The sequence below is a fragment of the Chenopodium album genome, chromosome 4, assembly GCF_948465745.1.
Source record: "Chenopodium album chromosome 4, dcCheAlbu1.1, whole genome shotgun sequence".
In the NCBI taxonomy this organism is placed as follows: domain Eukaryota; kingdom Viridiplantae; phylum Streptophyta; class Magnoliopsida; order Caryophyllales; family Amaranthaceae; genus Chenopodium; species Chenopodium album.
Genome location: NC_137837.1, coordinates 11446327 through 11460741, shown reverse-complemented (window position 1 = coordinate 11460741; position 14415 = coordinate 11446327). Strand labels below are relative to the sequence as shown.

The 14415-nt window shown below is 34.1% G+C and overlaps 2 protein-coding genes across 2 annotated transcripts; both read left to right on the top strand.

The window, feature by feature from the left end:
• Positions 1-7431: 7431 nt before the first annotated feature.
• Positions 7432-10083, top strand: LOC145626675 (cytochrome P450 monooxygenase 76AD131-like). The gene is made up of 2 exons (XM_081679141.1): positions 7432-8298; positions 9392-10083. Exons 1-2 carry the CDS (start codon positions 7432-7434, stop codon positions 10007-10009), a joined length of 1485 nt encoding a protein of 494 aa, XP_081535267.1. The 3' UTR covers positions 10010-10083.
• Positions 10084-11416: 1333 nt separating this feature from the next.
• LOC145628908 (pathogenesis-related protein PR-4-like) lies at positions 11417-13586 on the top strand. Its single transcript, XM_081681338.1, has 2 exons — positions 11417-11734; positions 13302-13586. The coding sequence occupies exons 1-2, from the start codon at positions 11471-11473 to the stop codon at positions 13464-13466; spliced, it is 429 nt and encodes a 142-aa protein (XP_081537464.1). The 5' UTR covers positions 11417-11470; the 3' UTR covers positions 13467-13586.
• Positions 13587-14415: the final 829 nt, after the last annotated feature.

Sequence of the window (14415 nt, the reverse complement as noted above, 5' to 3'; positions counted from 1 at the left end):
CTCCATTTATTTTTTACATTATCCCATTTTGATTCGTCTTGTGTGTCACTATGTACAAACTTTTGATCTTGTACAAAAAAAAAAAAAAAAACTTTTGTCAATAATATCTCATATATAAGTATTTATTTTTGAGGAAAATTATATATAAGTATAAATTATGAAAAGTTGGTACCACTTAGTACGAAATTATGCACTGGAACAATTTCAACAAGTAATCAACATGATTAAAATTTTCTCTTATCTATAAGGCACTTTATTAGGATATATTTAGGAAATATCATATATTTAGGAGAATAATTATTTTGTCATGATATCTTTTCTATTTCCTTATCTTCTCTAGTTTCCATATTTATCTAGGACTAGGATTCTAGAGATATTTGTATTATATATTTCGGCAGTGTTGATGAATGGAGGCTAAGCTAATTGCTACCTAATTCTACATGGTATAAAATTGAACCAAATTCACCATATTACCTCGATTCTCAAGATCGGCCGGGGGATTTCATCACTCCTACTCGTTTAACAGCTGAAAATTATGAAACTTGGGCTGCCGACATTAAAACGGCCTTAGAAGCTCGACGAAAATTTGATTTTTTAGATGGTACAATCACTAAACCGTCACCTCCTTGCACAAAGTCCGATTGGACAGCGATAAATGCTATGCTCAAATTCTTTTCCTGCTTCAGTTTTGGGGCAGATTTTTACACCCGAACAATGGAAAGCCATTGCCGGGGTTGTTGGTAATGCTCAAATTCCCGAAAATAGATTGACCGGTAAGTTCGATATTTCATCTTGGATTATTGATACCGGAGCAACTCACCATGTCACAGGAAATAGTTCTTGGTTAATTGATACTCAGAAAATTGAATGCCCCGTTGGGCTACCAAACGGTGACAAAGTCATAGCTACCTTGGTGGGATCCGTTCCTTTGTCGGATAAGATTACTCTCACCGGGGTTCTTTATGTCCCAAACTTGAGTTGCAATTTATTATCTGTTTCCCAACTTAATGATGACTTACATACTATTGTCCAATTTGATTCTCATGTTTGTGCTATACAGGACCAAGCGAAGGAGCTGATTGGAACGGGAACTAGGAGAGATGGACTATACTATTTTAGCAAACCGACCGTGTCAACCGTGGAAGCTACATCAAAGTTGGAGTTGTGGCATCGTCGACTTGGGCATCTGTCAGAAAAAGTAGTTAAGTTAATTCCTCATGTTAGTAGTAGCAAAGATCATTTAAATAAAGGTTGTGAAGTATGTATGCATGCTAAGCATCCGAGAGACAAATTTCCTTTAAGTAATAATAAAGCACCTCGAATTTTTGAGAAAATTCATTGTGATTTGTGGGGTCCATATCGACATGTTTCGTCATGTGGAGCTCGATATTTTTTAACAATTGTTGATGATTATTCAAGAGCAGTTTGGGTTTATTTGTTGGTTGATAAATTAGAAGTTTTTCAAATGTTCATGGATTTTGTTGCTATGGTTGATAGACAATTTTCTCAAACAATTAAAGTAGTCCAAAGTGATAATGGGACAAAGTTTAATTGTTTACTTGAGTAATTTAGAGCTACTGGAATTTTATTTCAAACATCTTGTGTGGGAACTCCTCAACAAAATGGGCGTGTAGAGCGGAAACATAAACATATCTTGAATGTGAGTCGTGCTTTGAGGTTTCAAGCAAAATTGCCAATTTATTTTTGGGGGGAATGTGTACTCACCGCCGCACATTTGATTAACCGTACCCCAACTCCTCTTTTGGGAAATAAAACTCCTTTTGAGATTCTTTTTGACAAACCACCCTTCTTTGATGCCATGCGAACCTTTGGATATCTATGTTTTTCACATAATAAAAAAACCAAAGGTGATAAGTTTGCCATTCGTAGTCGGAAGTGTATGTTCGTGGGATATCCGTTTGGTAAAAAGGGATGGAGATTGTTTGACTTGACTGCAAAGGAATTTTTCGTCTCTCGGGATGTGAAATTTATCGAAGAAATTTTTCCGTTTGGGAGTCCGGAAGAAGTGAACATTCCGGTCCATGAGTATGTGGATAAAAATGTTCATGAGGATTTTTCAGATTTAATTGTTGATGAAGATCATGAAGTGGGCAATTCAATTAGTGACCCAACGCCTTTTGTCCAGGAAGATGGGTTTTCATCGGTTGATGGGCTATCTTCCCCTCAGCCCAATTCGGCCAAGGAGTCTGCTGGGCCGCATGCTACTTCACAGCCCATCTCGGTCACTTCTCCTGCTGGGCCGCAGGCTTCACAACAGCCCAGCTCGGACCAGCCTCTCTCTGATGGGCCGCATGCTGCATTAGAGCAGTCCAGCTCCTTTCCCATAGTTCATATTGATGATGGGCCAGTTTCACACAATGAAGCTCACGGTATTGGTGCTAATGCACAAGAATTGGGTCGTGGACATCGTCAAAAGTTTCCCAATGTCTTACATCGTGATTTTGTGACACATACGGTTTTTGCTAATAGTCCACTCTCTTCTCCTTCCAGTCACTCCTCAGGTACTTCTTATCCTTTAGCACATTATATAAATTGTGACAATTTGTCTGTCAATTATCGGAAATTTCTTGCAGCAATTGTTAAGGGTAATGACCCAAAATCATTCAAGGAGGCAATGAAACATGATGGATGGCGCAAATCTATGACGGACGAAATCCGTGCTTTAGAGGATAATGGTACATGGACTCTAGAACACCTTCCTCCCAGGAAACGTGCTCTTGGCAGTCAATGGGTCTATAAGACCAAATATTTATCCAATGGTGATATTGAGCGTCTTAAATCAAGATTAGTGGTGTTCGGTAATCACCAACAAGCTGGAATTGACTATGATGAGACTTTTGCTCCGGTTGCTAAGATGACCACCGTTCGTGCTTTTCTCGCAATAGCAGCTTGCAAAAATTGGGAAATACATCAAATGGATGTACAAAATGCCTTTTTACATGGTGACCTAGCAGAGGAGGTATACATGAAGTTGCCCCCCGGGTTTGAAAGCTCAGATCCTTCTTTGGTGTGTAGGTTGCGTAAGTCATTGTATGGCTTGAAACAAGCCCCTCGCTGTTGGTATGCGAAGTTGACAATTGCCCTGAAACGGTATGGTTTTATCCAATCCTATTCAGACTATTCCTTATTTACATATACTAATGGCAAAACTCAAATAAATGTCTTAGTTTATGTGGATGATCTTATTATTTCTGGGAATGATTCCGCTGCACTTAAAACTTTCAAGGCATATCTTAGTGATTGTTTTAAAATGAAAGACCTTGGTTCCTTTAAATATTTTCTGGGCATTGAGGTGGCTCGTAGTTCTTCCGGATTATTTTTGTGTCAGAGAAAGTATACTCTGGATATTATTTCTGAAACAGGTTTATTGGGTGCAAAGCTGACAGGGTAAAGTCGTATCCCCTAATAAAAAATAATTACCTAATTCACTAACTAAAGTAGATAGGGAAGTAGGGTCGATCTCCACAGGGAAACAAGTCTTTTTACTCCTAATTAAATATTATAATCTAAATTATTTAAGTAACCAATATTAAAAGTTGAATATGAAACTAACTAAAAAGAGTAAGAAAAGGGAGAAAATAATATATAAAAGGATCTAGGGCATAGGTTCACCAATAAATAATATTTCGGGGTAAAATAGGGTAATCAATTATTGACATTGCATAAATAACATGATTAACAGGCTCTCGCAATTTATTAACCAACATAGACCTAACAGGCTCTCGCAATTTACTAGATCTAAGTTCTTATTGAAAATAGCCTTTAATATCAAATTAACATCTGCTCGATTCATCAATTTAATATTGCTATACTTTTACAAGCCGCAATTGTAAAACATTAAAACAATCCAATAACAAATCATCATGCAATACCAATAATTAATAATAGTCAATCATCAATGCATCAATTAATCAGATTGTAAAGGGCTCTCGCTACTTATTACAATCACACAATTAAATTACCGGTATTAAATCTCATCTCTCGAATCTTGACTTAACCATTTATAAATTAACTTGCCTATTGAAACTAGACCTAAACATTAATTCTCATCTCTCGATTCTTGAATCAATATTGTCAAACTCATGCATAAAAGATAGGCCTAATCTAGTCACAGAGCATTAAATCAATCAATAGGAAATTAATCTAGCATTGATAATCAACAACAATAATTTACCCCTTCATATTATTTATTAGATCCCCATAAACCCTAGAAATTAAACTACTCACACATAATTAGATATAAACTAAACAAAGCAATAAAATAAATCATGATCAAAGGAATAAAATAAATAACTAAGATTAAGGGAAGAGAAATCGTCACCAAAGTAAATCTGGAATTAATCAAAGAAATAAGAACAAAGGTTTAGAGAGAGATTAAGAGAGAGAAAACTAAGTAAAGAGAGAAAGTCTAAAAGAGAGGAGATAAGGGAAGAAGAAGAGGAGAAGAAGAGAGAAGAAGATCTCCCCAAAAGAAGAGACGCTCTAAAAACGTATTACGGAGGAGTATTTATACTCCGTACAAAAATCCTAAACTAAAACAAATTAAAACGACTCTAATTGTTTCCTAAATAAACACGCGCCCGATCGGGCGAGGCACCGCCCGATCGGGCGCGCCTTTTTTCACCTCTAATAATAATCTCGCGCCCGGCCGGGCGCGTCACCGGGCGCTCCTCCCGCCCGGCCGGGCGCGCCTCCGGGCGCCAGCCTTTTTGGCCGGGCGGATCATTTGGGCCAATATTTGGACTTCGATTGGGCTCCAATTCTTCGGGCCAATCTGGGTTTCCTCTTTGGGTCTTGAATACTCGGTCCAAACGCCCCGGTATCACCTCTACCGAGCCCTTAATCACCGGTTCGATGGCTCCAACCGGCCCTGGGCTATAAAATCTGGTCGTGCTTCTCCAGTGCTCGTGATTGCTCCAAAATATCTCGGGAAAATACTCCAAAAGCATAAATCCCTGCAAAAGTCAACCAAATCTACGAAAACACTAGAAAACACCAATTAGTAATAAAAGTGGCTCTAAAGAGCCAAAAACACTACTAATTATGACCAAGGGACGGGGGTAAACTACTATATAAAATGAATACATCAAAAGCCTAGTGGGTTTCCCATGGAACAAAATCACAGACTCGCTCATGCTAGTGGCGAATTTCTGCAGAATCCGGAGGCTTATCGTCGTCTTGTGGGACGGCTCATTTATCTTGGGGTCACTCGACCAGATCTAGCCTACTCAGTTCACATTTTGTCTCAGTTCATGCAAGCACCCCGCATAGAACATTGGGAGGCGGCCTTGAGAGTCGTTCGATATCTCAAAGGATCTTCGGGTCAAGGCATATTATTGCGCTCGGATAGTGAGCTCACTTTAGAGGGATGGTGTGATTCAGATTGGGCAGCATGTCCTTTAACTCGACGCTCGTTGATAGGTTGGCTAGTGTTTCTAGGAAAATCACCGATTTCTTGGAAAACTAAAAAGCAACCTACAGTTTCTACTTCTTCTGCAGAGGCGGAGTACAGGTGTATGAATGGCGCCACTTGCGAATTAAAGTGGCTCAAGGGCTTATTGCTAAGTTTGGGAGTGCAACATCCTAAAGCTATTAAATTGTTCTGTGATAGTGAGTCTGCATTGCATATTGCGAGGAACCCTGTGTTTCATGAGCGTACGAAACATATTGAGGTTGATTGCCATTTTGTTCGAGATGCGATTACTGAAGGCTTAATTTCCCCGTCACATGTGTCTACTAAAGATCAATTGGCGGACATATTCACAAAGGCACTCGGAAAAGCACAGTTTGATAACCTTCTTTCCAAGTTGGGCATTTTCGATCCCAATGCTCCAACTTGAGGGGGGGTATTAGGATATATTTAGGAAATATCATATATTTAGGAGAATAATTATTTTGTCATGATATCTTTTCTATTTCCTTATCTTCTCTAGTTTCCATATTTATCTAGGACTAGGATTCTAGAGATATTTGTATTATATATTTCGGCAGTGTTGATGAATGGAGGCTAAGCTAATTGCTACCTAATTCTATACAATTACATTGGTTGAAGAGGATTATGTGAATAATACAAAACATTCAAAATGAGGCACTCTAAAAATGAAGGGATACATTCATACTATTTTATTATTACAAGAGAGCAATCAAAAAGAAAAGGAAAAAAAAAAGGCTTTGTTTGACACTAGCTTTTCATCAAATAGTGGTTAATAGTTTGACCTAGTCAAAATACTGGTTACAATAATAGAAGTATTTGATAAAGGCCTTGTTTGGGAGAAAGCTGAAAGCTGAAACTGATTGAGTTAGCTGATTTTGACTAGCTGATTTTATTAACTTCTTTGACTAACTTATTCTATTAACTGATTATATCAAAGTGTTTGGTAAATAGCTGATAGCTTAAAGGTGATTGAGTATGTGAAATGACCAATAAGCTAATTGTGGGGTAGGTAGTTTAGATAGGATTTTAAATTTAATGAGGTTATAAGTGTCATTTCACAATAATTAATGAATAAGCTAATTGAAAAAGCTCCTAAAATGAGGTTTTTCAAAAAGAGCTTATTTAGTGGAATAAGCTCTTTCTATAAGCTTACTACCAAACACTTATATTAGCTTGTTTGACTAGTCAATCAGCTAAAGTTAGTCAAATAAGTTAATATATCCCCAATAAACTTACTACCAAAAAGGGCCAAAATGTTTATTTAGTGATTAGTGGAACAAATAACTATAGACTAACTTTCGACGAAGAGTTTAACGTTCTAGGAGTCAAGGCAGCGGTGTAAAAAATGAAAACTCACAAGGTCTAACTAAAAAAGAAATAAAAGACACCATAAATATTCATTATGCAGTATTATTACAAGGTTTAATCAAAGTAGCAACTTGGTACAACGCACGGACCACACAATACTTTATTTTAGGAGTAAGAATATTGATAAGAGTCTAAATAGGAAGAACAATTTAAAAAGGAAAAAAGAAAAAAAAGAAAGAAAATGAATTATGAATCGACTAAGGACTTGTTCTCATTGTCTGAATTGAACTGAACTGAACTGATTAGTTTCTGAGAGAAGGAAATTAAGAACTAAAAACTAAACTGAGTTACGGAGTAAACTGAATAGAACTGAAAATAATCTGAAGAGAACAAGACCAAATTAGTTTGATCTAAATTGTTTTAGGTAGATAATGTTGTTTAAGTTTAATGCAAGAGGTAGCATTATAGTGTTATACAGAGTATAAATGCTACGTTTTACAACTAGTGCCCCCACGTCATTGCATAAATCAGCTCGTTAACTTGCGAAATTTCCATGCTATTTCCCAATTACGTTGTACCTTACGTACCATATTATCCAAGTCTAATAAATACTAGTACGATGTACCCGATTTTTACACCACATTCCAAAACATAGGACCAACATCAAAATGGAATATTTCACAACATCACTACTACTTATCACTATAATCTTCACTACTATACTCATCACAAAATCATCGCTTAGTAAGTCCAAACTCCCACCGGGACCAAAATCATGGCCTATCATAGGAAACTTGCACAAGCTAGGCGACAGGCCTCATCGTGATGTAACCGAGCTCTCTAAAATTTACGGTCCCATAATGTCTCTCAAGTTAGGGAGCAAAACCACAATAGTCATCTCATCCCCTGAAATAGCCAAAGAAATGTTCCTTACACATGACCTAGCCATTTCTAGTTGGACAGTCCCAGATGCCGCGAGAGCTGAAAACTATTACAAATTCTCTATGGTTTGGCTCCCGGTATGCCCTAAATGGCGGACCCTTAGAAAGGTTGCAACTATCCAATTGTTCACCAATCAACGACTTGATAAGAGTCAAGTTTTACGACACAAGAAGGTGAAAGAGCTAGTTGAGTACGTACAACAATGTTGTGATAAGGGTGTGCATGTTGATATTGGTAAGGCGGGGTTCACTACCTCACTAAATTTGTTGTCCAACACATTTTTCTCGATGGATTTGGCTAGCCATACTTCTTCAAAATCACAAGAGTTCAAGGATCTTGTTTGGCATTTTTTAGAAGTAGGTGCAAAGCCTAATTTGTCAGATTTTTTCCCATTAATGAAGTGCTTGGATTTGCAAGGAGTCTTGAAGACTACTAGGGGTTACTTCACCAAGTTATTTAAGATATTTGAAGATATTATTGATGAAAGGTTGAAAGATCCAACAAATGATGGTAAGGATGATGTTTTAGGCACCCTACTTAAGCTGGTTGAAAGCAATGAATTGAACCTTGATGATGTCAAACACTTACTTGCGGTAAGAGTTACTACTATTACTCTAGATTACCTAGAGTTTTTCACACTTTAACTTCTAAGACTATTCACAAACATTATTTTGATTGTAATCTGTCATTTATAGTACTCAAGTAAATCTATTTTCATATGGGTTCTTATTAGATTAATCTTAACATTTAAAAATATCTACTATTAATTATTATTGTTATAATTTAACAAATATAATTAGAAATAATGATAAAAGTTTTACTTCTATAGATGGGAAATTATAAAGTATATGGCACTTTAAAAATGAATATTTTTAGTTCAGTAATTTATTCTCTAACACAAAAAGGGACCTAGGAGGCCCGCCATATGCTCATAACATAAATATTCAAACAAATTGAACTCAATCACCTATAAATTTATCAATTCAAATAATCAAATTTGACAAATGTATCCAATTTGAATGAATCTTAAATTCAAGGTTATCAATTGAGAATACTCAAATCAATATTTAAACGCTAAGCTATCTTTTAAGCCCCGATGATTCTATGGTTGTTAAAAAATGACAATCATAATTTTTAAAAATGAACAATTAAGGTTTAATGCTTTAAATTTATTTTAAAAAGTTATTTTTCACTAAAAATTAATTTAATTATTTCTTGAATTAATTTAATTCAATTTTTGACTTTTAATTTTATTAATAATTACAACCATTCAATTTTAAATATTGTGGTTCAAATGACTACGGTACAATTTTCATTTAAACTCGAGGTCACTAATTTGTTCAAGATTTGTGACCATGCATCTTTGTTGTTTTATAGAGATATATAGCTGATATGTAATGAGCGGAGACACATTAAACATAAAAGAGCTTCATGTGGAAAATAGACGATATTAAAATTGATTTTTAATTTTTTTTTATTTTAATAGATTAATATATATAGGTTCAAAATTATAATTAGTTTTGTTTGAAAATCTTTTAAATCTTTTAAAATAATGGATTATTGTGTAGTAGTTAGCTTAGTTATCGTCTATATATGTGAAGGGCTTTATTCGCCTTATTGGAATATAATATTATTGAGTAACATGCAAACTTTTCTTATTCTTGTTGTATTTGCTTTTGTGCATAGGATCTGTTTGTAGCGGGGACAGATACAACCTCTAGCACATTAGAATGGGCAATGTCAGAATTATTGCGCAGTCCAGAAAAGCTTCAAAAGGCTCAAATTGAGATAGAAAAAGTAATTTGTAAAGATGAATCTGTAAAAGAATCAGATATTCCAAAATTACCATATATTCAAGCAATTTTGAAAGAAACGTTCAGGTTGCATCCATCTGCCCCATTTTTGGTCCCTCACAAGGCTGAGAAAGATATAAAATTAAGCAACTTTATTTTGCCTAGAAACTCAACTATTTGGGTTAATGTATGGTCAATTGGCCGCAATCCAAAAGTATGGCCAAATCCTGAATTGTTTTCTCCTGAACGATTTTTGGATACAGAAATTGATTTTAAAGGACGAGACTTTGAGCTAATACCCTTTGGTACAGGAAGAAGAATATGTCCTGGAATGCCACTTGCCTATAGAATGACACATCTAATGTTGGCTACCCTTCTTCATTCATTCAATTGGAAGTATTGTCATGGAACAAATCCATACAATATTGACTTGGAAGAAAAGTTTGGAATTACTTTGCAAAAAGTTGTGCCACTTGAGGCCATTCCACTCTCAAGAAGTCAAGATAATTGATCTCTACATAAGATGAATCACTCTTTGTTTTATTAAAACTGCAACACTTATTATTATACTATGTTTTAGAAGTAAATGTATCATGTTTTTATACTCCGTATATCATTATTATTTTATTTTTTTTCATGTTCCTGTATTTTGTTTTATGTGATTACATAGTGAAAAACAAAAGTTAGAGATTCCCTAATTTTTAGGTCGATGTGATAATACACTAACCAAATATTTGAGAATATCTTCATATAAATTTCATGGCATTTAAATTGTAACTTTTCGAGGAGTGTAATTTATTAAACATAATACAATGTTTTCATGGTTACTTGAGTCCAAATACTAATTTCTAATAAAAACAAAGGATATTCAACAATTAAGTTCTTATCAAACAGAAGTCTTCACATACTGCATGTACTACTGGTTTACCAGCTAAAGAATTAAGTTCTTAACCATCTCCAATGGTAGACTCAAGTTTGAGTATTGAAATACAAAATGAGTTGTTTTTTTTACCTCAAATAGTAATACCATACCCACTTCTCAATTTAGCAACTCATATGAAGCCTAAATTCTCAACGGTGAGACTCTCTAAAATCTACAAATGTCACTTTCAAATGATGACCCATCAATTATTGTAAGATTAAAAAAAAAAAGTTAAAACTTAAATAAATTACAAAATATATTAGAATATTGACAAGAGCCCACACTTTTTGTCAAATGAGACTCAAAGTTGAGTATCTAAACTTAGCAACTTTTTTTTGGAGTTACTAAGTTTAGATACCAACTTATTGGTATACATTGCAAAAAATACTCTATCTTTCCCAAAAATACTCACTTGTGTCTCACAATTGGAGATGGTCTTAAACAGAAGTTAAGGAAAAAGTTTTTTCAGTTGATTACCTGAATTTGCATAACCTATCTTGCAACCTGACTTCACCTTCTTTTTATTCTTCTTTTGCTTATGTTTTATGTGATAATTTCTAAATCAGCTTTGATGTTTCCCTACCTTATAGAAAATACGAAGTATAAAATAACTCTTAAAATCAGTGTGCTACCAACTATACCCTAAAAAATAATTGAAACTCATACTAAAGATTTTTGTAAATTAACAAGCTATTGGATATTTGGATTACGTTTATTATCCATACAACACGGCAGCCTCTTTTAGTTTGGCAAGTTAGAAAGAAAAGATGGTACACTGTTAATTATTAACTTATTTTGACTAAGATTTGTCCATAAAGTATATGAAGGCTGCTAATACATGTACATGACCGTGTTAAGTACGGCAATAACATTAAATGTACTAGTACCTAAGCTATAATTTTCAAACAAAACTATAATTATTTCCAACTCTAAGGGCATCCAAGTAAATCTTACACCATATTAATTTCTATAAATTGGCTATATTTTCTAGCAAAATCATCAAACAAATTATTAAATCCTGAAGTAAGTTTTTAAAAAAAGTTGTGAAAAATGGAGAGCAAGAGTATTATGGTGATGTTTGCGGTGTGCCTTGCACTGGTAGTTGGCGCAGCCGCGCAAAGTGCGAGTAACGTGAGGGCAACGTACAATAACTATAACCCACAAAATATAGGGTGGGATTATAACAGAGCGAGTGTGTATTGTGCAACATGGGATGCTAACCAGCCTTTGTCATGGCGCCAAAAATATGGTTGGACTGCCTTCTGTGGTCCTGCTGGTCCTACTGGCCGAGCTTCTTGTGGAAAGTGCCTCAGGGTAAGTATTTTACATTTACGGTTTTGCTGTGACAAATAATATATTTCTTGCATTAACATGACTACATGAGCATATTATAGTATTTTATGTCAAATTTAAATGTTGACTAAGGATCAGTCTCTATGAGATTATGACCATAAACTACGGAGTATTTAACTTGATTTTTTTAGAGCACCTATACTTCAAAATCTATATATGTTAGTTCATCTAAAAAACAAAAAAAAAAAAAAAAAAACTATATATTAGTTGTATCTTATATACTTATAGCTAATACTTCGTACATCTTTAATCCATTACTAATACAGAGTACCTTTCTTTGTGCTTAATCAAGCTCACCTTGGATGTAAGTTTGACCAAGTATAAATCTTAGCTAGCTAGTAGGTGTCATATTTAAATTTAATGGTTATATTTTGATTGTTGATTAGTAATCTATATTTATGTATCTATATAGCTATATTGGTCATCCTTTGATGTGAAACTTAGTCTCAAATATACCTTTCTTTTTTTTTTTTTTTTTTTTTTTAATTTTTTTTTAAAATTTTTTTATAGACTTATTTTTTTATGTTTTAAACATTATATACATTGACTATAATTTATTTGGTAAGATAACTAACACTAGAGAATTTTAGTGTAAAGACATTTTTCTCAGGTAATTACCTTACCCACGGATTAAGTTCGCGCAAAAAAAATTCAATATATATAGTTCTTTTCTCCGATTGCTCAGTCTAAAAAACCCCATTAATTGAACCCAAATGACTCATACGTCAGACACCGCAATATTTCCAAAACTTATGCGACTAATTTTTCGTTAACAAAGGATTAAAAATGGGACTGTTTTTGAGATTTTGAAGAACAAATACCTAACAATTGAAAACTAGAAAAAAAAATGAAACGATACTTCACGAATTGATGAACATAGATAAATCGAGCCTAACATTGAATTAGTTGACGAATTGATGAATAAATTTGACAAATTTTCGAAAAGTTTTGATTTTGGATGAAGAATAATGAAAAAATTGATGAATATAGCTTTTTTTTTTTTTTTTTAATTTTGTTTTTTAATTTAATTTTTATTTTCTGAAATTAAAAATGAATTTCAGAAATTAGAAAAATGAATTTTAATTAAATTAGGCATTGAAAAGTCAAAGATGACATAAATAACTACATTCAATCACCTTCCACCAATAGTTAAGCTTATGGTTTAAGCAACTAACTATAATTTAGAATTTACACATTAATATTTACGAGTACTTCTTTATCTATGAACTTTTGCATTTAATTTGACAACAAAGTATGATGCTATCGCGTTTAAAAAAAAAAGTATAATGCTATAAAATATCTATTTTTGACATGTGACCATTAGAGAAGTAACAAAAAAATGAAATTAAAAATAGTCCCGTGTCAAAAATAAAAAAATATAAATAGTCATTATATTTAATTTAACCTTGAAAAGTCAAAAGTAAAATGCTTAATTGGAGACGCTATCTGTTTTTGTGATTTAAAAAAAGATATAGAGATTATTTGAGAAAAAAAAAAAAAAAGGTTACTAACGGTAGTTCTGGTGCAGGTAACGAACAGGGCAACGAACGCCCAAGTAACGGTGAGAATAGTTGATCAATGTAGCAATGGAGGGTTAGACCTTGATGTTAATGTCTTTAAACAAATTGACACCAACGGTCAAGGCATTGCTCAAGGCCACCTTCAAGTCAATTACCAATTTGTTGGTTGCTAATTCCACTGCCTAATGACTTATGTAGTCACCTAGCCTATGTATCTTTGAATTGCCCATGTTTTATGTAATAATCTCAAAATAAGCTACTATATGAATAAAGGACATCTCATTATATACATTGACTAATCTACTCGTGACAAAATGGTATCTCAAATTCCCCTTAAAAATATCAAGCATATTTCAATTAAGATTTACTTAAATAAAGCATTATGGATTACGCGGCTATGCTAACAAAAGGATATATACTTCGTATTATGTAATTGCAAAAGAAAACGATGTTGGAAGTTAAAAAAGCTACAAGTATATGAGATTCTCTTATTTATTTTTAAGAAAGTGAATTGTGTGAAATTTTCCCTTTTATATTTTAAAAGAATAGGGGATAGATGCACATATATTGAATATTAAATTAAGGAAATTTTGTCAGAAAGGACCTTTTAAGTGCATTTTTTTTGTCTAAAAGGACCTTTTAAAGCCAAAGTTGTGAAAGGGGTACAAATTTTGGAAAAAAGTTTTGACTTGGGACCACATGCCGGAATGTCAACGTTGAGTGGTCAACTCCGGCGTTAACCAACAGTTGCAGCCACCAATTTCCTCCACCCCATCACCTCCTTCGTTCTCCTCCCTCCCCTTTCACGACAAGTCGACAGTCCAAGCCACCCCCTTTCTCCTCCGTTATCGAAGAGTGTGCCTCGTTAAAACCTTATTAGGAAAAACCTTATGGGAAAAAATCCTAATGAAGGAAAAAGAGTACAACATTCTTCGTAATACGCTCGAGATGCTGCCTCATTAAAAACCTTACCAGGAAAACCCTATGGGAATGTTCTAGAACTAGGGTTTATTGTTATCTAAGCAAACCCGGCCTAGTTATATTGTATGTATATATATATCCCCACTCTATGGAATAAAATAGACTGATCTAATTACAATCGCTATAATTTTATTGTAGTCA